A 24,997-nucleotide genomic window follows, 5' to 3' on the forward strand; every position below is an offset into this window, starting at 1 on the left:
ATTTTTCTCTATTTTTAGTAGAAAATCGTTATCTGTGTTTACCTATGACTTGTATTTTATTTGTGTCGGTTGTTTGTATATTTCAACACCAGACATACACCACACACCAAATACTATCTAATATTGTAACATTATTTTTATAGTAATTATTGTTGTAATGTTTTCGGTTGATTTTTATTATCAATTATTATATAATTATCCCAGGGCTCAACATTTCATTTTATCCTATTTTTATTTTTCATACGCAGTAGGCTATTTAAATTTCCCGCCATGTTGCATCTCTGTCGGAAAGAAATTTCAAATACTTATAGTACGACATAATTAGATGTAGCATCGGAAAATGCAATGGAATGAAAATAAAACCGATTACTGCCGATTTACATAATCAATAGAAATAGCTCACTATCGCGCCATTCGACGCTATTCGTCGCTATAGATTCTAGCGTCAGAGAAAGCAGGTGCGTGTAAATCGCCGTGTCAAATTGCCGAATATATTATGGCATGTGATATTACAAGTTATTACGTTTGTGCAAAGATCATATTAGAAATAAATATTGATAATTTGGGATAGCGTGCTCAATTCGCATGTGATCGGTTTTACGAATTTTGCCGATGCGACATCTAAGTTGTGTCGTACTATTAAATGTTTCTCTTTGCGGGTAAGAAGCCTCGAAGTCGAAGATTTATTCAAAAGTAGTTGTCGCCCGCGGCTTCGCTAGCCTTTTAGGAGTTTGGTTGTCATATGTTAGATAATAAAAGCCTGTCCTTCCTTTCAAAGCTTCATGTGAAATTTCATTAACTTCGATACAGCGGTTCGGTCGTGAAAGAGGGACATACAGACAGATAGAGTTACTTTCACATTTATAATAATATTAGTATAGATTATGATGCAAGGATTAGAAAATTTTATTTTTTATGTCCTGTAGATTCTTGAACACTTCCGAAAAAAATATTGACATAAAAATTGAGTTCATATACATGTTTAAAAAAAAAAAAACATTATTGTTTTGTTACGTTAAAATCGCAAATAATTCAAAAATAAAATCACAAAAGTTAAGGAATGCTTCGGAGAGGATATTTGGCCCGCCAGGCCACCGTCAGGGCGTCATAGTGTCATAAGAAAGTAATCCTATAGAGTATACCGCTGTTGTTTTTAATGGGTATTCCGATGTGTCTAGTGCGTACTAGACGTTTTATCGATGAGTTTTCCAGCGAGAAAAAAAAGGTTCCAACATGTTTTTTTTATATACCTACGGCTATTAAACAAAAGTTTTAGTATGTCTAGTCATGTTTTATTTAATAACTTATCTCATGGATAGTAAATATTGTAGCCGGAGTAGGTATATAGAAATAGGAGTTGACAACGTTATTAAACAAATATTCATTATTTTGTTATTTTTTTATATGTTCTATAAACATATCTATTAATATTGTCTAAACTATAATCTGCTTTTAAATATCGTGCACTAGAGATGTCGCTTAATTTAATTATTAATAACGAATACACTTTGCATTTATAACATGAATGTGATAAAAAAAATTCTCGGGTCAATAAATAATGGCCTCTCTATTCTCGGTATAAACTCTTAAAACAAATGACATATGAATTGTGCCAAAACTTGTTTAGTACCAAAAGCGAATAAAAAAGCAATTTCCTATACAGGAAATCAAGGAAGATAATTATAATAACTTGCTGAGTACTCGCAAGCTATGTAACTAAAACTAAAGCCATAAAAATTGGATACAACCTACGTAACTAACACCATGTTATCCAAAAACACAGTTGGAACTCTTCCCTTGCGGTGGAGTGGAAAAGATTTTTCAAAATATCTCTTGTACGAGACTTTGTATCTTTACCGCGAGCGAAGGATTAAAAAACACACATCATATCATAATTATATGGTGATAGTGATGATCATAAACATTGGTTCTAGAAACGAAACAGAAATCAAATGGTAGATAATTAGATATTATTTTTTTGAACGACTACGTTCCTTTACACATTGATTCCAAAGTCCGTAGTAAACGCGATTACTTTGTTCCGACCCCCCAGCTCAACCAATGAAATGAGCAAGAAAACTAAACGTAGATCTGCAGAGAATCAAAAAAAGGTCAACTTCACTCATTATGATATTTCTTGAAAATTTAAAAATGGTGAAGTTATTAATGAAAAACTAATAAAAAATAGAATATATTATATACCTAGTATTTTAGTATTCTGTGACGGCTGTTGTATAATTTTCAGTAATCGAATAATCTTACTAAGAACACACGACTACAAACATTGTTATATAGTTTCATACTTCTAGAAGGGGTCAATAAATAATACAAACACTATTTTTTCAAGTTTTATTTAGGCAATATATTTTCACTTTCACTTAAATAGTCTCATAACGTTTTTATACCATATATTTAATATATATAAAACTATCCAACAAATACTAAGCAAAAAAGTATTCGACAAGATAAAGCATCAAATCATTATGTTAAATTGAGTCATAAAAAGGCTGCACGGCTTTCAAACGTCAAAATTAATAATATGATCTTCCGTATAAACGTTATCTATCAGGATTTTAGTTAAAACTATTATTTTATTTCAAATAGGTTGACATATTGTGTTCAAGCATTTACAAAACGCAAACTGACGTCAACGACTGCGATTGGTCCTTCTACGCTATTCTAAAAAATAGTAACGATTACTACGGTACGAACCATCTTTGAAGTAAAGCACATACTATTTAATTCGTCTTTTGTATTGTTAACTCCGAATGTTAAGTTTGTTAAATGGGTCCCTTGACGGTTAATGGTCACCAGCGCCCATCGATCATGGTAACAAAGATGTTATCATCTCTTGTGGATGTACCCGTCACCCTTCAAACCGGAGTACACCAACACTAAGTATTGATATTTGATGGTAGAATTAGTGAGGTGGAGTCTGTTAATGAAACATATATTTTTGTCTTTGTTTTGATATTCGAAAAAATAAGACACAGAACTTGATGGTGGTAGGTACTAATAAGAATGGGTGATATGAAGAATGATTAATATTCTTTGCAGCACCAATGTCTTTCATCAATGGTGACCACTTACCATCAAGTGGCGCCCTTAACCAGTCTGTCTACCTATATCCAAAAGCAACATTGAACTTATCATCAACTGAACAACATTTATACGACGCAGTCAGTCGAATTTTAAATACAAACCAAAACGAAAATATAGTAAAAATTGTTCTAAAGATAAATGCATACACATAAGAATAATAAAAATAAGAATGAATTATTAAAACCTTTTAGTTTACAATGAACACATACATGTTAAGTAAATATCGAGTACTCCAATACAAGTAAGCACAACATTAGAATGTGTTAGAAAGTACTTTCAAAATTACATAATAATTTATGCTCGTCGTTGATCAAGAACCCAGCTCTATAATTATAAAGAAAATAAATACAAATCAAAGTACTTCTACTTATTCTGAAAGGTCATATCTAGCAAACCCATTATACGTCAAAATTTAGAATTGGACTTTGAAGATTGCCATACTAAATAAAATAAATGCATTATTTATAATTCAAACCAAAATATATTATCATACGATGCGAATAAAAAAAGGGATATTCCATTTAACATATGTATGTATAGTACGACACAGCTTAAGTGTAGCATCGGCAAAATTCGTAAAACCGATCACATCCGAATTAAGTACGCTATCCCAAATTATCAATAATTATTTCTTATGTGAATATGATCTTTACACAAACGTAATAACTTGTAATATCATATAACCTAAAATATGCGTCAATTTGATACTTTTGATTTACATGCACTTGCTTTCTCCGGTTGAACTAACACGAGAATCTATAGCGACGAATAGTCGCATGGAGCTATTTCTAATGGTTGTATGAATCGGCAGTAATCGGTTTTACGAATTTGGCGATGCTACATCTAAGTTGTGTCGTACTATATGTCATTGTATCAAAAACAATCGTTGCTCGCCAGTAATCAAGTTGGAAACATTGGTTTTCTAATTTTAGTTGAAAAAACTAATAAACCGATATAAATAAATTTTATTCCAGATGATACGGTGCGTTTCGGAGGTTTTAGTATCTTAATACATATTTTACATTCATATTTAGTATTTAATCATCTGTATGTTTATTACATCCTGATTGAACAGTTTGGGCTTTTTCCCTGGTTTAGATTTTACCTAGTAAGTGCAGCTGCGATCAGAAATAAAAAAAAATATTTCACCCAAACAAATACGAGGCATTATTTTTATATTTGTTAAATAAATGAATATTGTGCTTAGTTATACATAAAAAATAATAATTAGAAAAGCGTTAGAAGTGACATTATAACAATCTGTCATTTACATAGTTTACAAGATATTAACATTTATGGATCATAATCGGAGTTGATTCAGCTCCTGCAGCAAGGCTGGTTCGTTGTCGATCTTCGCGAGCTGGTTCAATTCCAACGGCTTGCCGGCCGCCTTCTGCTGTTTCAGTTTTTCAATGTCGCTCAATTTCTGGAAAATAATTAAAGCATTATTATTTAAACTGTATATAATAATCTTGATACTTATTAAGTGGGTGGTTTTTGTGCCTACGTATTATCTTTCATTAATGTAAGCAAAAATCACTGTCCATAATGGCACCTACATAGAAACAAGTCGATATTCGATATGCTACATTTTCAATTATTACATTATTATATGTTCTGCCGCGGGAGTCGCCATTCTAACATCGCACTGTAATGTCGTCGTAACAATTAAATATTGTAAACTATATTACAATACATATATCTATACTCAATTGCCTTTCATTACATCATCCACAAGACATTTAAGGTAATTTTTTTTTATGATATAGTTTGGCGAACGAGCATATAGACCACCTAATGGTAAGTGGTCACCATCACCCATAGACATTGACGCTGTAAGAAATATTACAATTCCTTACATCGTTAATGTGCCACCAACCTTGGGAATTAAGATGTCATGTCCCTTGTGCCTGCCTACATTGGCTCACTCACCCTTCAAACCGGAACACAACAATACTGCGTAATGTTATTTGGCGGTAGAATGACTGATGAGTGGGTGGTACCTACCCAGACGGGCTTGCACAAAGTCCTACCACCAAGTAGTGGCAACAGAAGCGAAAAATTAATAGATTAATATTCTTTCTAAATGTTACAGATTTCAACGATTAAAAATCAAGCAATATACTTTATTTTATTAGTATTTTACGAGCATTTTCGAAGCTTCATTCTACTAAACTATATTAAAAGTTAAGCTTCTGCTGTTTCGTTATGTAGAATCTCAAATTACCGAGAAGAACAGCAAGTGTATTTCAGTACTTTCAATTATATAAAATAACATATATCGCCAGAAACACAACAAGTGTTAGCACTACCATTTTTTCTCATCTATAAATATGATTTTGCGTTAAATAATGTACTATTTATCAATGTGTTTTTAAGAAATGTTAAATTAAAAAAAAGTAATATCACCAAGAAGTATTTACTGACTTTGCGGCGTCGTAAACTTGGCGTTATGAGCTCATCCTTTCGTTTCATGTTCACAGATTATCTCTGATTCTATTAAAGCCATCGATGTTACTGTGAATGTACATAACTAAACAATTCAATCTCGTTACGCAAACCTTATTAATGTTCTTAATCTTTTTGTCCTTGTCGGGGTCGCCGGTGGACACGAAGGGCGCGCGCGCGGCGGGCGCGGCGGGCGCGGCGGGCGCGGGGGGGGACGCGTCCCCCGCGCGCTCCTCCGCCTTGCGCGCCTTGCGGGCTTCACGCTTCTCCTTCTGTTTGATTGCTTGCTTTGATGGCGTTGCTGAAATCATACCCAAATATTAAAAATTTGTATTCATAGAATAGAAACCATTATATACGAAGCTAGCGTATAAAAAAAATATTAAAACAAAAGACAAATAGTTACTAATCATATCAAATTATCAAAACTTTATTCAAGTGGGCTTTTACAAGCACTTTTGTATCGTCATTTAACAATTAAGTGAAGCTACCACCGGTTCGGAAATTAGATTCTACCGAGAAGAACCGGCAAGAAAACCAGTAGTTATTCTTTTTCAACATTTAAAAAATAAAATAATATTAGTTAAATATAATTACAGATATACGTAATGTAAACTATTAAACTACGATCATACCTATTTACGTATAATGGAAATAGCTTGGTTGGTTTCGTGCAATCTACTCACAAATCAATATTCTTGTGTTCGAACAGCAATATTAGCTAGTGGAATTACAGGGTCATCTTAGCTCCTAATGTTGACACACAGGTATATTTAATGCTAGTAGCCGCCCGCGACTTAGCTCGCGTTTAAGGGTGTTGGTTGTCATGTGTCAGGCAAAAAAGTAGCCCATCATACCAAATTTCGTCAAATTCGGTTCAGCGGTTTGGTCGTGAAAGACCGACAGACAAAGTTACTTCCACATTTATAATATTAATAAACATTTCTGATAACATTAATGTTTATGGGCGGAGTAAACTACTTGTCACCATCATCCATTTTCCCGTCTGCTCGTAACATATAGAAATAATAAATAAATAAATATGACACAACATCACATACATTACTCTGATCCTAATGTAAGTAGCTGAAGCACTTGTGTTATGGAAATCAGAAGTAACGACGGTACCACAAACACCCGACCCAAGACAACATAGGAAACTAATGATAATCTACATCGACTCGGCCGGGAATCGAACCCGGAATCTCGGAGTGGCATACCCATGAAAACCCATGTACACCGGGTACAGACAACTCGACCATGGAGGTCGTCAAAAAAAAAAACTTACCATCAACACTCTGGCCCGGTTTGTGAGGTTTCTCGTGTTCATGCAACACAAAGGTCGAAGGCCTATTCCTCGCTCCGGGGGGCCTGTACGCAGCGGTAGCCTTCGCCGTGGCTTGCTCTATGCTCTTTGGAGCTGTTTTTGACAGCTCGCTTTTTGGATAACTACCAGGTTGCCAACTTATAGATAATAAATTCTCTTTTTCGGCACAAGTACGTTTGTGCATAAGTGCGCCGGAGTAGTGCCAAATTTTGTACCTATTATGATATAAATAAACATAAATATTACATCAATTATACAGAGAATTATAACAGTTATAAGTTAAAGAGCCGAAATGGCCCAGTGGTTAGGTTAGGTTACGTCTGCATCATAACCGATGATCGCGGGTTCAAAACCAGGCAAGCACAACTGAATATTCAAGTGCTTAATTTTTGTTTACAATAAATCTCATGCTCGGTGGTGAAGGAAAACCTCGTGAGGAAACCTTCATGTGTTATTTCGTAGTTTAGCCACATGTATACTCCAGCAAATCGCATTGGAACTGAGTGGTGAAATATGTTCCAAAACCTCCTCAAAGGGAGAGGAGGCCTTAACCAAAGGGAAATCTACAGGCTGTTGATGATTGATTGATTGTTGAAAAAACAGTTACTCTGTCTTGATAATATTCACAAGAGGTGACTTATAATAGATATTAGATAATAAATAAATATGAGACAACATCACATACATTACTCTGATCCCAATGTAAGTAGCTGGAGCACTTGTGCTATGGAAATCAGAAGTAACGACGGTACCACAAACACCCAGACCCAAGACGACATAGAAAACCAATGGTAATCTACATCGACTCGGCCGGGAATCGAACCCGGGACCTCTGAGTGGCGTACCCATGAAAACCGGTGTACGCACCACTCGACCATGGAGGTCGTCAAAAAGGTTTAATGTTAATTCATACCCATTTCCAACAGTGAGCCTGGGATACGTGGTGGCCGTGACGAACGCTTCCCCCCGCGGGTCCCACTGCAGGCTCGTGGTGTCGGGCGCCGAGCACTCGCCCACCTTTTTGTACGCGCGCACGTCCCACACCGATATGTGACCTGTCGCTATGTTGCCGAAGCCACCCAATAGCACCCGTGCAAGGAGGTTAAGGTTGTATATTATGATTATATTTGTGACGTACTCTTTGTCTGATGTTATAAACTGGCTGATTTTTGTCATGGCGGCCATTTTTAACAGGATATAGAAAACCTTGCAGGACAAAGGGGTCATCTATTTATTACGTAAGACGATTTAGAGGGGGAGGGTCCACCATGCCTTATTTTTTTAGCAGGGAATGGACAGAAGTTTCGAAAGTTCTTACGTAAAAAAAAACCCAAAGTTGAAATAATTCGAAAACGCGCGATTTCCGAAACAAATAAACATTTAAAAAAAAAGTTAAAAATAAAATAAATAAACCTAACGTGTATTCATTTTTAACTATAGATTCTTACGTAGTGAATATTAAACAGGGGGGGGGGGGGTGGTCGTTAAGGTGGTCGGCTATTGTTATTTTTTCGTATAACAGCGGGAGGAGGTCAAAAACTGGCGAAAATAGTCTCACGTAATAAATGAATGGTCCCAAATAGCTAAAAATTTGTGCTCATATATATTCAACGCATGTACATTCTCTATTCTCTCTCACGATGCTGATGGGATGTTAATGTGACATGACCCGAAACAGTGAACTTTATTTTTGACATAACGTCTTCATTTTACTGCAAATATTTTATGTTTAAAATATTAAATTCATTAAAAGGATATAATTCCCCTCGGGTGGGAAGTAAATGGCATTCCAAGCGCCCGTTCCGAACTCGAAGAGCGGATCGCACTTGGCGTTGAAAAGAGTAGCCTTGGCCGGCGCGTGACCGTACACCGCGACCCACTCGTTCCAGTTTCCAGGATTCCAGGAGATGGCGTGGATGGGACCTTCTTTACCTAGAATGTATAATAAATAGTTAAGGATGTAGATTATCTACGTCTGCTACTGATGGGCTAAAACCTCCTTTTATGGTTTGGACCATTCGCGTAAGGAACAGTCTACGCCTGTCACCGCTAGGCTAAAACCTCCTTTTAAATTAGGTTTGGAACTCATTCCACTGAGCTCCAATACGGATTAGTAGACACCTGCATGTTTTCTTACTATATTTTCCATGACTACCGAGCACGAAATAAATTATTACACAAACTCATATTACACATGAAAAGTTATTTTCTTTCTTTTGTAATTGGGTACAATTAAGATATTATTTTGTAACAACTAGACCATGGAGGTTGTAGTATATTTAAACTCATTTGTAACTTCTTAATAATCAAATTTCCTACTTACTGAAAACCATATTCCCAGCATTGCCCTTTACGTCTCCATATGATAAAGCCTGCTTTCCATAGTAAGAGCTTCCTGTTTTGTCTACCTGAAAACGATTGATATATAGTACAACTCAACTCAACTCAAAATAGTCTACGATATGACTATATCTTCATCTGATATTAGAAGCAACACTTTATGTGATATTTTAAATATAATTTATTGGAAAATAGGAATTGGTGTAATTTTCTTTTTAATTGAATTAAACATTGGTAACTGACATTTAAAATTTAATATTGCTTAATAATACCTAATGTAGTGTACCTAATATAACGTAGTAACATCGCATTTAAAATTATGATCAATTAAAGCTAATGTTATTTCGAATATTTAATTAAAACAATTTAATTATTAATATTATGAAATTGTTCTGTACATAGCATTATTTTTGAATAAGTGTTCGGATACAGGCTCAATTTAAATATGCCTCAGAAATTATAGCTTTATATCTATAATTTTATTTGTAAGTAAAATATTTAAAAAATATATTTTAATTCTCATCCATTATATAAATCATATTTTTTAAATGAGCAATACAACATGAGTTGGTTCATTTAGGGTTGTCCGATAACTGTTCTCGTCATAACAATATATTCTGTAATTTATCGACATTTCTGTAATATATTTATGTACTTTCTCTTTTATATAACAGCTGTAACTGCCATTTTAAAATGTTTTGACCGCACAAAGACTCGTTACGAGTTTATTCATGTCTCCGAGTGCCCGCTCCAATGATATTCTAATAAACAGATATGTCATACCCATACTAAACATCAGAAAAAAGTGTGCCGCGCCGGGGACCGTTTATTTTAAATTTCGTTACAAGTGAAAAGGATAGCTTGATAAAAACAATAAGTAAAAGGGATAACTAGATGTTTTAATTACGCAAAACGTATTACTACATAATTATGATGTATTATAACGTATTACTGGCATAATTATGATGAAAACGACTAAGGCAAACGTCCCAATTAGGACGTTTTCTAGTCTCCACTTTTGCGCGTTAATGACATATCTGTTTACTACAACATCATTGGCCCGCTCTCACTTATTGCCGTAGAAAGTATTTCATTACGATTTAATAACATTCAACTGACATAAAAATAAATATATTTTTTTTATTATTGTGTAATTAATTTTGAAATTGATTTAACGTATTTTCGATTGTAGATTTTACGAAATACTGGATAATCTAGATTCTATTTTATATATTAATATTAAATAATAAAATGCAACTAACATAGCCAGCGCGTTTAGAGAAAGTACGTAATCATTTAAAATTTCAAGATTAGTATATTTTAGATACTCCACGGTATATTAAAAATCATAAGTAACTTTATAAATATATCTTTTAAAATTTATATTAGTATAATGCTCGCTACACACTACACTAAATATATAGTAAATATATATTCTCAAATAGCCTATTGTGTGAAATAAGTAAATCTTAATGTTGTTTAATTTAAAAATTTCAACCAGAATAGAACAAAGGCTGAATAAACAACATTTCACATCGAATTGATGCGACACCATTGGTCGATCTTGAATAATCTATGATATTTATAATGGATTTAAAGTATTTACTAATATAAAGTGGCTCTAAGTTAAGTGGAAAAGTGATTTATTACAAATAAAGGTATATCATTCAACTACTATTAGTAGAGTTATTAGAGACTAGGCTATTTGACAATGCGAAATATAAATTGTGAAATATTGTAATCAGTGTATATTATGAGTTTAAAAATGGTTTTTTACTAACGACACTTGAAAATAATACTTAATTTATTCAAAAATCAATAAATAAAAATGCATTTTTCAAACATTTGTCACATGATACAAAACGCGCCTGATTGGCCGGGCTTATGATGAAGTCTATTTCTTGTAAACCTTGCTGTATGTACCACAGATTAAAATACAACAAAGTGACGTCACCGACCCTATTGCAGCGCCTTATTGTCCAAGTAGCGTTTTCGCGCGTTATTTAAATATGGAATGTTTAATATGATATTTTTCGGCAAATATGTACTAGAAATAATAAAAGCAACTTTTACTGGGTTCCTTAACCTCTACTAAATAATATAAAATGGATTTTAAAAACCATTCAAATAGCCTATTGTGTGGAATACATAAATCTTAATTTTGTTTAATTTAAAAAATGTTTTCGTTTGGGGTACAGTGAAATTACTGAATATAGTGCCGCTAATTCCATGCAAAGGTATATTTGAGATATCAAGTTTAATCAATTGACGACTAAAAGCTATAATAAACAATATCATTTACTTACATCTGTTTGAGTTAAAGCAAAAACGTTAGTGCCTCGTCTGTTCCAGTGGAAGGTTGCCTTATCAGCCTGGAAGGATGATCGGCTAACAACAGCTTGGTCAAACTGAGGATACTTGAAAACGCGCCAGAAGGATGGCTGGCCTGATTTACCTAAAAATGTACACTCAATCAATTTGCTTTCTATGCAAGTTATTTTATTAATATTTATATATCAACTGGCTATTATAAATAGCCATTGGCTATTAAAAATTGGAACTGTAGAAGCCCTTTTAGTAAATACTTTTACAGGTGTAAAAACAAAAGCAGACACAAATATTAGAAATTCAAAAGAATAACACAATGTAGTAGTTTGATTATACTAAAATGTTATATATTTATAACAAAACTTACCTAACGTAAATATTGAAAAGTAATAGTTGGGCGCTGCACTAGGTGATACACTAAAAGACTGCAACTTCTCTGCTTGGATGTAGTGAGTGTAGTGATCAAGTTTCACATCTTCATATATTAGTACCCTATTATTGCTGAGTATTGCAAACAATTTTTCATCTGATGACCATTTTGGCTCCCTGGGAAGAATACATAAAATTAGCATTTATTACACACCTTTTTTAATCCTTAATCTGTACCTATTTTTTTGTCTTGATTGACTGTCAATGCATAAGCAACACTACTGCATGTTGAAAACTTAAATTTGTACCATTACTTTATTTTATAATGTAATTATGACCTGATATAAAAAGAGATTTTTTAAGAGGGGATTAATTTTACCTATACAAAGTTGGGTTTGTCAGTTAATTACTTAGTAAATAATATATAAAGAAATTAATATTCTTTTAAATGCTGTACTAATTTGAACTAAAACTGTAAGTACCCAATGTATTCTTATTTCATGACATATGTTTTTTTTAATCTGTTATTTTATTTTAGCAAGTTGACTAAGGTACATTACTAAAGTAAGTAAAAATATATCATGAAATTTTGGTCAAACTATTTAATTTATTTAATTTTCTAAAGAGCTGCTTATATAAAAACACTTCTGCACATATTGCTCAGAACATATATTATATTGCTGTGTGCAAAGCACTACTTTTATTTAACATTTGATATTTACTCACCAACCGGTCTGATTCTTTTGTACAAATGACCCTATCTTGTTGCCATTAGATGACTGAAATACATGTAGATTAGGTTTACCCTGAAAAAAAAAGATGTTTTATTTAATACAACATAGATAATTTGTTAATAATCTCAGTTTAAATAATACACATGTGAAATCATATATATACCTGAGGATTTTCTTTTGTCATAGCATACATTTCCCATACAATAAAATAATTATCCAATGGTGAGAAAAACATCTCTTTGAAGTTTCCATCAATTGAAACGGCAACTGACCAGTCGGCACATTTTATTATTTCAGCCCTAAAGATATGTTACTTGTTATTATATATTCCTATGTCACTTATATTAAATTTTAATGATTTTATAAATTTTAAATATAAGAAATTATCATAATTTTTGTTGATATTCTTTGATGATGTTATTAGACAAACATTGATTTAATTTTTTTTAAATGAAATAAATTGCACAGGATACATATTGGTGATTTTGTTTAGATGACTAATTAAACTTACTTTTTATCTGTTCGGAAAGCTAGGTAAGTTCCTTTCGGACTAAATACGATACTTCGAATATTTGTAGTAGTTTCATCTCTCACATTAACTTCCTCGTATGGTTCCCCAAATTTAATCCGGAACAGGTTCCGGTTAGTTAAGCCTGAAAGTTATATATATATTCGTGTAACCAAGAATATTGGGTATATTTAGATTTTTAATAATAGTATATAATATGTTACCGGCTATTGATGGTGTGGTAGTCATTATTTATAAATTAAATGTATCTGTCGTTTTGTTTACTGTATTTTACACATATCTTTTAAATTCACGTTATAATTACACGTCAAAAACACGCGTTAAAAATATGAACTATGAAGAAAGTTAAGATATGTCAATTTGACATTCAGGTGACAACTATTAAGCTCTGGCGCAGAAAAAAAATTGGTTTTAATTCTGTTAATAAAATAAAATATATAAAAGTATCTTTTAATGCGAGAATACAAATAATAAAAATTGAATACTTGTATGAAGCATCTAAAGTTTGAAGAAAATATATCGAAATTAATTTATGTTCTTTCCTGAAGCTTTGAAATTTTATATTAAGCTTTGCTTAAATCTGTATTTAAATAGTTTAGAATAAAAAAAGAAGTTAGTGTCCAAATAATTTTAAATTCCTAATATAGTCTATGGTTAAAATGGCGAAGGATTATGGATAAATTCTGACATAGTGTCAATTATTATTGTCCTGTCAAATGAAAGTTGATTTCCTAATTCCTTGTCTTAAGTTTACCTTATCGTAGTTGGAAACGAGCTCATTTGATTAATTTTATTCATTTTTTATTTAAATCTATTAATGTTTAGCAGTCAAGCGCAACTAAGAAAGCGAACTCCTGAAAATGGCACAGACCGCGAAAATTATTTATCGCTATTAGTTGATGAGTTCATCAACACAAATTCCTTTGGTATGGGTATTCTTATTGTATTTATTGTCTGGCGAACGATTAATGAATTTTTTCATTAGTAAAACTTGGTCTGGTATTCAGAACGTACTGATATTATTACATCATTTTCAGAGGCCAAATGTCAAGTGCTAGCGAATTTGGCCAATTTCGCATATGATCCAATAAACTATGTCTACATCAGAGATGTTGGAGTATTAGATATATTTATTTTTGTACTGAAGAATGAAAAAAATGACAAACTTCTACATTTCGCAGCATCCGGAATCTGTAATTTATGTATAGGTAATTTGAATTTATGGTAAAGAGAATAAATACGTCTTGGTGTTGTAACATTTGTAGAATATACAATTTTCTGATTTCAGATCCAGAAAATGTTGAGTACCTTTTAAATAATGGAGCATTGAAACCAATAGTAGCACTGCTCAAGTCCAATCACTATGAAACATTAGCTGATGCTGTAGCAATCTGTATTTATTTATTTAATAGCCATGCAAAAGCAACTCTAAATGTCACTGGACTCATTCAAGATATGGAACTATTAAAGAATTCAGAAAACAAAGTTGTTGCAAATTTAGCTACAGTATTCCTAGATGATGTAAGCAAGAATAATTAATATATTCTTAATGAATGTGTACAACACTTGAAAAGATAAAATAGTTATATAATTAACTATGAACAAGATGTTATCAAACCGGTTTCCATATATTGCTGTCAATAATAAAAATTATCAAAAGATATGTAAACTTCACACATCTTCATTCAGCCGAGCATCATTTAAAGCTGGTGATAAAATAAGAATACAAAAGACACTAACCCAAAAGGACTTGGACACATTCTCGAATCTTACAAGTGATCACAATTATCTCCATAAAAATAATGGGAACAAGAGACCAATTGTTCATGGAGCCTTTTTAAATGGTCTTGTTGCCGGTTTGATTGGTACCCATTTACCTGGGCCGGGTACTGTTCTCGTTTCGCAGACCATGAAATTCCCGAATAAATGTTTTGTTGGTGAAAAACTTACTATAAGTGTGGAACTAGTTGATGTAAGGAAAATTCTCAAAGTAAAATTTTTCTGTATTGTCGAGGAGGAGAAAAAGGTTGTGTTTGAAGGTGAAGCGAAACTGATGCTTGCTAAAGATTGTTAGAATTACGGTTTGAATGTGTAATTTATTTTACCTATTATTAAGTTACAAAAACAAATCTTATTCTGAAAGAATTAATTGTAAGTATTATTAAGGGATGTGTAAATGCATGCAAATGTTTTGAGTGCCAATTAACTTTACAAAATTAAAATAACAAAGACTTATAAATGAAATTGCTCCTAACCAAATCAGGTATATAATAACTAATTATCAAACTCATTATGTATTCTGTCCATTATGTACAATATGTTAGTCAATAACGAATTGAGACTGATAGCTAATAGATTAATATTAATTAAAATGGAAACAAAATATTTGAACAAATTTTTTTATTTGTCAACATGTCATATTGAAGTTCTGCTTCAATAAAATAATCTTGTTACAAATTGCAAATACAGACTTTATATTTAATGATCATTTCAAAATATAGTTAAGAATAGTACTGACTTATTCATGAGATTGTATAGAACAGTACAATTTATTTGTTACACAATATTCTAATAAAGTTTCATAGATGTTGAACTTACATGCTATAGGGACATAGGTGTTATTGTGCAAAAAAAACTATTAAAAATAATCTGTCAACCATTTTGAACTGTACTGTCGCATGTATTGTAACACCAAATATGTGCAATTTTTAAAGCAATTAATTGTATAAAACTTTGCATTTTAGCTGTATGTGACTTACAATTAATAACAGTAATTGTAAATAAGATCTTTAAAAATCTGTATGTAAGTTTTGATTCATTCATATTGTATTATTGTTTGGCTTGTATAAAATTGGGTTGTGCCTTTAAGAAAAAACACAGTTTATTATAAGGATTATGAGAGCAGAAAGGAGGAAGATTTGTTAATTTGTTAAAAAACAAATAATAATTTAATAATAAGAGGTTGATTTAGTTGTAAGTTTTTTGTAGGTTGCCTTTTTTGAGACCTACTTTGTTTTAGGTCTACATAAATGATTTTGCTGTTTTGTATAATATTACTATAAATGAACTTTTTGGTTTGTTTGATTGTGAATGAATTATTGCATTTTTCTACGATCAATGGCGCATTTTTAAATATAAAATTAATATTAAGCAAAATCTAATTAGTTACTGATGTCAATATTACGGTAGCAATATTTGATCATTCTTGTTATGTTACAATTAAAAAACAAAAGCTTATTTGTTACTTCGTTATTTATTCCTTTGTATTTATTACGACCATTTTAATAACATAGTAATGTTTTTCAGAGTTAATTAAATAATACATTTTAAAAATGTCATAATTGTTTTAATAATAGCCTGTATTATAGAAAATATATTTTTATTATCTTGGTAAATGGATGAATTGAAAAAATTAATGATATATTTAATTCCTTTTTTTAGTCTTTGTTTCTTTTTTATTTTTTAGCTTTTTTATTCTTTTTAAAATGTTATCTATTGTAGGAGACTAATAGTCTAAAATTAAGATTAAATGCTTGAACTTTTAAACTTCAAAATCAGTTTACATTCATTTATTTTACTTTCTACTGTGACTTTAAGTTAATTCTTATGTTCTCTTATTCACGTTTATTTAATTAAAATCTATCAAGTAGATTAGGACCCAGAGATTAAAAAAAAGCAAAGGTTATGGTTAATTAGTAAATTTTTATGACAAGGAAAGGGTGATGAAAATTATACGGTGATACATAAAATGAATTATAGGTATTATGTTTAAATAAATTCGCTCAAAAAGAATGAAAACTTCACGCTTAATTAACTGCAAAATATAATAAAAAGATTGGAATATTGGTCACCCCAATGATGTTCTAGTAAACAGATATTTCATTAACGCGCAAAAAGTGAAGACTAGAAAACGTCCTACTTGGGACGTTTACCTTTAGTTGTTTTACGTAGTAATACGTTTTGCGTAATTAAAACATCTAGTTATTCCTTTTACTTATTGTTTTTTATCAAGCTATCCTTTTTACTTGTAATGTAAAATAAACGGTCCCCGGCGCGGCATACTTTTTTCTGTTGTTTAGTATGGGTATAACATATCTATTTATTAGAATATCATTGGGTCACCCTGTTTTAACAGCACAATTTATTTATTTTTTTATGAGGAAAAAACAGTATGGTTAGAACATACAGATAAGAAAGACAAAATATAAAATAAGTTTTTACGGTTATGTAACGAACTAGGAAAGAATAAATTTAATATTACAAAAATATATTAAAATGAAAAAAATCAAATAAATTATAAGTTATCTGAAGATTTTCTTTTACTTATTTCTTTAAATTACTGTGTATGATAGGAGTATGCAGGTAGTTTCTGAAATAATAAGTGCAAGTAAAATGTAATTATCCTTCACGTAAAAGCAACAAAGTATCGCAGCAAGAATGTGTCATTGTAATATTGCCTTCATTAATTACTTATTATTGTTTGTTTTAATTGTGAATTTACAAAAAGGCTACATAATCATCATAGCATCATAGTTCATAAAAATGAACCAAGAATGGTATATTAAATACAAATTTGGGAACTTCGAAATTTGAGCAAACATAAGTTTTAAGTGATGTAGCTACTTGTGTTTATAATTCATTTTCAGTGTTTACAATTCGTGTTTATAATTGCTATTTGCTTGCATATATCTGAAAAAATTGTAATATTATGCACTCAACTATAGCGCGTTGTAATAAGCTTTATATTTCCCGCAACAAGCGAGGACCAGGAGGTGAAGGGGCTTTCTAGTAGGTACCTACATTCCTTATGGTAATCTAAATTATCAACTAAAATGAATGAATTCACTACGTATCAATATCGCGACGATCCCTTATGCTTATAATTGGCTTCGTCGTTATTCTATTGTATTAAATATATGTTTCAAGGTCAAAGAAGAAAAGTCGCTTGGACACTGAATGGATTAATATCCAAGCGCACGAAAACACTTTACTGCGGTTATTGTTTCTGGGTTGCATTTCAATATTTCTTGTATGCATTCCATGATGATAGTTGAAAAAAAAATTGAAACGTTGCAGAATCGTGTCGGTATCTATTTTATATGATTTTTTGTTAATGAGTCCCGGGTCTAAGTAGTTTAATTTGGTGAAATTATATCTATATAGATAAATGCGAAATATATAGTCATTTATTAATCACAAAATCTCAGAAACTACACCTACAAACTTGAAATTTGAACATCCACCAAGAACGAATTTTACGAATCTCCACCCCTAAGAGGGTGGAAGTTTACATTTTGTAAATTTATTTTGCCACACAGCTAAAATGTAGATTGATCGACAAACGGACAATATAGCGAAGTATAATATGACATAATTTTTATTAGTACCTAATATGTATTAAACATTGTTACGAATCCTCGTTAGTTTTCTAGATTCGCAATTTAACTTATGAAGTTTTGAATAGCTTACTTTATTAACTGTTTATTCAATTTATTTATGTTTTGATGAACACAAAACTTTCTAAAAACAACGATTCAATAAAAGGAATAGTTTCTGGCGTGTTAAAAATAAAACAAAATATTTTTATAGAAATCGTTTTAAATATTTTTTTTTTTTCGAATACCATCAAACTACTTCTATACGATTAGTAAAAGTAAAAACTGTGCTCGAAGACGCGATACAGTCACGAGTACTGTTAAAAAAAATACAGACGAATTTGATAACCTCCTCCTTTTTGAAGTTTCGGTTGAAAAAGGTATTAAAGCGCGCTTAGTTTGATTGTACCTAATTTTTTTAAACTATAAATTCAGAGGTTAATAACTAAGTTCAGATAACACATTTTTTTAACGAAAGAGTTTAAGAAAGAACATTACATTTACTTTATATCAATCTGTTTTGCAGTATAAAAATATTTTATTTCATTTACCTACCTAATGTTATAGCTATTTATGCTTATCGAGACTAAAATACCAATAATTTTAATGCAAGCTTGCTACATTTCCTCACGATATTTGCGTTGTTTTTTAGTTTGTAATATAAGAATTTTATGAGTCTATCTTGTGAGACTTAGGTGGTACAAAAATTCCAATAAATAGCTTATCATCTCACGATGCAAAGGCATTTTCTTCGTTGAATCTTCGATCAATTGCGACACGTACATCGATGCAGCCGAGATTGAATGCACGTATTTTGCACGTAACAGTAGGCTGACTAAGCATTCTTTAGTGACGTCTCGCACTAAAATTCCTGGTCATATGGATTTATATAGACACCTTTATAATATAAGGTCATTCATATTGTTTTAGTTATTCAGATACCTAGGTCAGAGTAAAATCATTATAACTGGTGATCTACAAAAATACAATGTAAGTTTGATTTCTCGAAATTTAAATTGTAATTTCAATAATTATTTTTCTTTTTGAATTTCAAAAAGAATCGATACCATAAAGAATTTATATATTTTATTTATTTGTCAATGATTCAATGCGACGCATTGGTGGTGCCAGATATGGGCCATTATGTTTATTCGAGAGCTAAGAATCATTTTTCATCTGTAAACAAATATACACGGTCTTGGATAGCAGCAAGATATGGTTCAGAGCTTTTATAAAGTACTGGGAAAGAGGCGAGAAGACCATGAAATCCGCTTTCAGTCTGGACCTCGCACATTCCGTCTCCTACCGACCTTTATGGTCTTTACAACATAAAGTGACTACCCAGTAGTAATGAATTTAAGCTGATTATTTATGCTTATTACTTCTCTCGATTTCTGCTTAATATGGAGTATAAGCAAAATAATTTGTCCTAGCTGCAATTATTCCAGAAGGCTCATATAAATGACCCCAGACCCGAGCGACACTAGAACTACTGGACACTTAAATGTCGCGATTACAGCAAGACCTACAAAAAAAGCACAAATGGCATTACCGATGTGATACATTACTTATGCAAAGCAGCAGTAAAGACATTAGTGATTGCAAATGCAAATCATTGGTCGGCGTGACACATTTTTTGGACTGTTTGAAACTTTTAGACAGGTTTGGATAGATGTGGAAACTAAACGATGATAATAACCTCAGGAAGACCTAACGAAATCTGAGCTTTACATTTTATTTGAAGACAAATCTGTGAAAAAACTGTCAATCACATGTTTATTTAAATACCTTAAATTGCAGTGTGCTAACCGCAATTTACATTCCCAAAAACACAAAAAAACTATTATGTTATATTTCAATACTGCGTGAGATATAATTTGAACTCCTGCAGACTAAAATAAAGAAGACCCGATCGCAGTTCAATTGAGGAACTTTTTGAAAGTGGGTTCAAAATAAAGAGGGTTCTGGGTTATTTGGTGTATTCTCGTAAGGTCATCCTTACATATTAGAATATAGTCACATCATCACACTACCGAGATCACATCGTTCACTATTTGTCAACAATACGGAATCTTCAGCGCCGCGATCGTTTTTCTCATTGATGGTCCTAATAAATATAATTTTGGTCTTTGGCTCACAATGTTAAATCCAATGGCTTGTTACGAATCTTGATATAAATGCATAAATTATTTTAAATTATCATCTAATTAACGTTGAAAAAAGTCTTGAGTTATATTTTGATCGTTAATGATGTAATTTGAATAGATAACTTCATCGGCTGTACAATGATTGGCATCCGGCTGTGTGCACTCTTGGTGGCATTTTTGTGGTTAGCGGGACCGAGTGAGGCCCGGCGTAAACTCAAGCGAGACGACGTAGAAAGCTTGAAGTCTGTGGAAACTCTTGGTTTTGACGAAGATTTTGAGGAGGTATGTAAATGTAAAATGTCCTATGCTTTTTTCATTTACTATATGAATTATGTGTATGAGAGGCTATAAAAAGAACTATTTTTTTCTGAACTCAGTCTGTTAACTAAAGCTATTTTCTTTTTTTTTTTGGGTACGTGTTGTGACATTATATATTTTTAATATTATCTGTCACGGTACTTGTATATTCTAAGTATATCTTATCGTATTGGCCTGAGAATGAAACGCTAGACGGATATCGTAGATCAAGTTAACGAGGTGTTTGATCCTTGTCATTACATTTAGTTTTGAATCCTTTTTAAATGGTAGATTAACATAAATACTCTAGATATAAGCGCCGCTAAAATAAATCCTTAATAACTTTTTCTAAGTATAATTTTCGGAGTCTGCAAATGAAACTAATTTTATCTATGCTTTTATGTGTGTTGAAATAGTATATTTATTATTCATAGACTTATATCAAATAAGTACGTAATATTAAAATTAATATAATAACTAAGGTGGTCCAGTGGCAAACGTATATTTGTAGATCAGAGAGAAATAACTTCCAGGCGAGGGCTCATCGGTTAATAAAAATATCGTGAAAAAAAGATGTGTTATTAAATTTTGCTATACATAAGTATTATTCCACCAATACCGAACATATGAGCAGAACTTACTGCAGAATAAGTTAAATCTTTTCTTCAAGAATTTACCCAGCTAAGGAACAATACGATATTGGGGGGTTTTAATATAATTTGTAATCGTAAATTGAAGTGACAACAAGCATCTTATCGTTTACAGTTAGAGCCATGTCAATGTGGCGTGTTCATGTCACAGCAAGTGGGCATCAAGGAGGGCCGTCGCAGTCGGCCGCGAGGTCCGCCACAGGGCGAGCCAGTGGTCACGTACGACACTGAGAGTCCAAGTTTGCCATGCGGCACTGGGGGATTTAAGCATTGCATCAGCAAATGTCTGGATGTGGTATGTTTTATGTTTCTTAGCGTACACCTTGCTTCTTATTGTCATCATTTTTAATTTTGCCGTTTCATAAATTCAAATGATTTGTAAAAAATACACTGGTAAAGAAGGCATATTATTCAACACAAAATTACACAGACGATAAAAAAGCGTGGAATTAAAACTTGTTGACTTCCAGGCAGGATATGTAATATAATACAATTATATATGCATGTAGCATATATAATTGTATTTTTAAATGTTGAAACAGAGTAATTACTGAGTTTCTTGCCGGTTCTTCTCGATAGAATCTACTTTCCGAACCGGTGGTAGCATCACTTAATACAATTGTTAAATGACGATTCAAAAGTGCTTATAAGATCTTACTTGAATAAAGTATATTTTGATTTGATTTGACATATTTGGAAAATATTATCGATAAAATAATCATAGAGTTTTTACTATGACACTAAAGGAAATTAGTTTTTAGCTTTTCTTGTTAACAGTGCTCAGATTTCTAGCTCATTTATTCTTTCACAATCAATTCTAAAGTGTTGATACAACGTTTGATTCTTAGAAAGTGTTATGCGGATAGACAATAAAATGTAGTCTATTATGTTGGCAATCACTTCCCTCGTAGATTTTTCATTTTAATTAGTCACTGATTTACATTACCGAGATGAATTAATAATTGCTGTACTTTCTTCGATGTGAAGAGAACGTCAGTTGTTTCAGTATCATTATTTCACTGATCATAGTTTAGTAATTTAAAAGTACAATTTGTTTAAAGATATCTCCTAATAAAACAGTTATTTAATTTGGCAGGTTTATATTAAAATACTTGGATATTGGTTTTCAATTTACACATAAGTACATATATACATATCCTATAAACATGTTTTTTAAAAATATACGCATTACGTTTTTAGTCCAAATACATCTTCAAAAGCTCTGTTCAGAGAAATTAAACGTAATTTTATCATCTTTCTATATTTTTAATATAATTGATGTAAAACATTCATAGCAATAAAATGGTTTACCTATATTTAAATTCATAATTTCATTGTTTTTATTATTACAAACAATTTAATCTGTGCATTATAAAGTACTAACTTAATTCTTCCGCAATATTCAGATATTAAAGTACTTGCCGCGAGCCGGGCCAGTAATCTGTGGCGCAGTAGAGCGAGACGTACGCCGAGAGAAGGCGTTCCTTTTTATCAGGAACTGCGGTGGCCAGTGGACCCCCACTAACTTTTCCGCGGGTAAAGAATTCTGCTGCACGGATGGACAGCATCACAAGTGCTAGGTTTAAATGTTATATTATATAAAGTAAAGCGTAGCTTGTTAGTACATACGTATTATTAACAGAAATTAGACTAAAGATTGCATAGTTTTAAGCTATCATAGATTATATATGCAGATGTACATTAGTAATTTATTTTATTAAGTTCTTTCGTTCTTATTTTTTTTTTATTTAACAATACAAGTTGAAGGATCAATTTAGAATTATCATTAATTGTTACATGATCATGATATAATCTGTGCAAAACATCACATGAGATATTATTTATTGTTATTATTATTTTTATTTAGTTACGTAAGTCTTTATATTAAATATTTAATCTATTTATAAATACAGATTATTGATAATAGTTATAATATAATTTAGTAATTAATAAGTAATAAATTAGTAGTTAATGTTAATTTATGCTAAAATTTTTTTGTAATATATTATTTTTTAAAGAACTTCAAAGATTTTTATTTCATTGACATAATCTGCCGTTTCAGCTATGCATGGAATAGTTTTTTTTAATCAAAACTCATTTCTAGCAAGGAACAAAACCTAGACGCTTAGGGCTGTAACGTCATAAATAGAGAAATAAGTCAATCATTTTGACCCAGTTTCGTAGTCTGCGGGAGCAGCTGAGTCTTTAAGTGGTGTATTTTAGTTTGGGACAACGTGGCTATGCGGGTGTCATCCCTGTAGAGAAAACAGAAACGGTGATCATTTCAAATGTTATTTATTTTAAAGGTATCTTGTATTGTTGCATTAATTAATATTATATATCATTAAATCGCGTTAATCTAATTCTTAGATAACAATTGTCTTCTTTAAATTGTTCGTATTAATTGTCTGGGAAAAAATGAATTACGATAAAACAATTGTTTATAAATGATAAAGGCTTAAAAATTCTATGAACTTGTTTTGTGTAAGGTTAAGGTACCACGATATTATATTATGTAATCAATCAATAATGTTGCACTCTCTATGATAGATCAATCGTTTTGTAATCGTTTGGTAGCTTCACTTAATTGTAAAATGACGATTAAAAAGTGCTTGTAAAAGCCTACTTGAATAAACTTTATTTTGATTTTGATTTGTACCTGTTTAACGTAACAAACTACTTAATATAGTAGTAGTTAAGAAAATGGAATCATTTTAATTTCAAATTGAGTTAGAAATACAAAAAGAATTTTAAACAATGATCCTTTTTAAACAGACAGCAGGCTATTCTAGAAATAAACGCTATTGTTGTGGTCTCGTTGGACGTAGGTACTCAAATTGACACAACCTACAAACTCGTCATGACAACTCGTACGCAGTGTCAGGTTGCAGCAGGAGATGCATTATAACCAATTTAAAACATTTCAGTGAAACGTTCCGTGTTAATAAAAAACGAGTGTTTTAGATTTTATAGTGGTAACACTGGTTACTATTTCAATATTGTTACATTTAAATACGTCTCATATAAAAACGTGTTGTTTAAAATGTAGGCAAGAACACTGACAGAGGTATAAAATTTTTAACGAATTGTGTTTGTTATTCATAATAAAGTAATCAAATCTAAATTTTATTAATGTAAACCTTATTTTGGATTTGTTTAGCGTGCTCTATGCAGAATTTTACAATGGCGTGTGCTTATTACAAATTCATCGACTAACTCGACGCCCTGCGACATGTTCAGTTGACATTGCGCTACCATTATTAGTCACGATTTACATGAATACAAGGTGTATGACACTAAGTACAAATTCAAATCTTAGCATAGTATGTGACTCAACGCTATCATATCAGG

General features: G+C 31.6%; 3 protein-coding genes across 3 annotated transcripts; 2 read left to right on the plus strand and 1 right to left on the minus strand.

Annotated features, from left to right (window-relative positions):
- Positions 1 to 4,276: 4,276 nt before the first annotated feature.
- Positions 4,277 to 13,541, minus strand: LOC124538289 (eukaryotic translation initiation factor 2A). The gene is made up of 12 exons (XM_047115303.1): positions 13,381 to 13,541; positions 13,160 to 13,301; positions 12,812 to 12,947; positions 12,641 to 12,720; positions 11,913 to 12,091; positions 11,524 to 11,672; positions 9,201 to 9,285; positions 8,636 to 8,809; positions 7,791 to 7,968; positions 6,839 to 7,092; positions 5,664 to 5,851; positions 4,277 to 4,528 (listed from the first exon to the last, which is right to left on the minus strand). Exons 1-12 carry the CDS (start codon positions 13,403 to 13,405, stop codon positions 4,403 to 4,405), a joined length of 1,716 nt encoding a protein of 571 aa, XP_046971259.1. The 5' UTR covers positions 13,406 to 13,541; the 3' UTR covers positions 4,277 to 4,402.
- A 314-nt stretch (positions 13,542 to 13,855) lies between these two features.
- LOC124538941 (armadillo repeat-containing protein 7) lies at positions 13,856 to 15,003 on the plus strand. The gene is made up of 3 exons (XM_047116218.1): positions 13,856 to 14,103; positions 14,215 to 14,385; positions 14,466 to 15,003. Exons 1-3 carry the CDS (start codon positions 13,995 to 13,997, stop codon positions 14,714 to 14,716), a joined length of 531 nt encoding a protein of 176 aa, XP_046972174.1. The 5' UTR covers positions 13,856 to 13,994; the 3' UTR covers positions 14,717 to 15,003.
- A 4,396-nt stretch (positions 15,004 to 19,399) lies between these two features.
- On the plus strand, positions 19,400 to 23,332 carry LOC124540790 (follicle cell protein 3C-1). Its single transcript, XM_047118510.1, has 4 exons — positions 19,400 to 19,542; positions 20,818 to 20,981; positions 21,762 to 21,941; positions 23,053 to 23,332. The coding sequence occupies exons 2-4, from the start codon at positions 20,838 to 20,840 to the stop codon at positions 23,224 to 23,226; spliced, it is 498 nt and encodes a 165-aa protein (XP_046974466.1). The 5' UTR covers positions 19,400 to 19,542; positions 20,818 to 20,837; the 3' UTR covers positions 23,227 to 23,332.
- Positions 23,333 to 24,997: the final 1,665 nt, after the last annotated feature.

The sequence above is a fragment of the Vanessa cardui genome, chromosome 2 (assembly GCF_905220365.1).
Source record: "Vanessa cardui chromosome 2, ilVanCard2.1, whole genome shotgun sequence".
Taxonomy (NCBI): domain Eukaryota; kingdom Metazoa; phylum Arthropoda; class Insecta; order Lepidoptera; family Nymphalidae; genus Vanessa; species Vanessa cardui.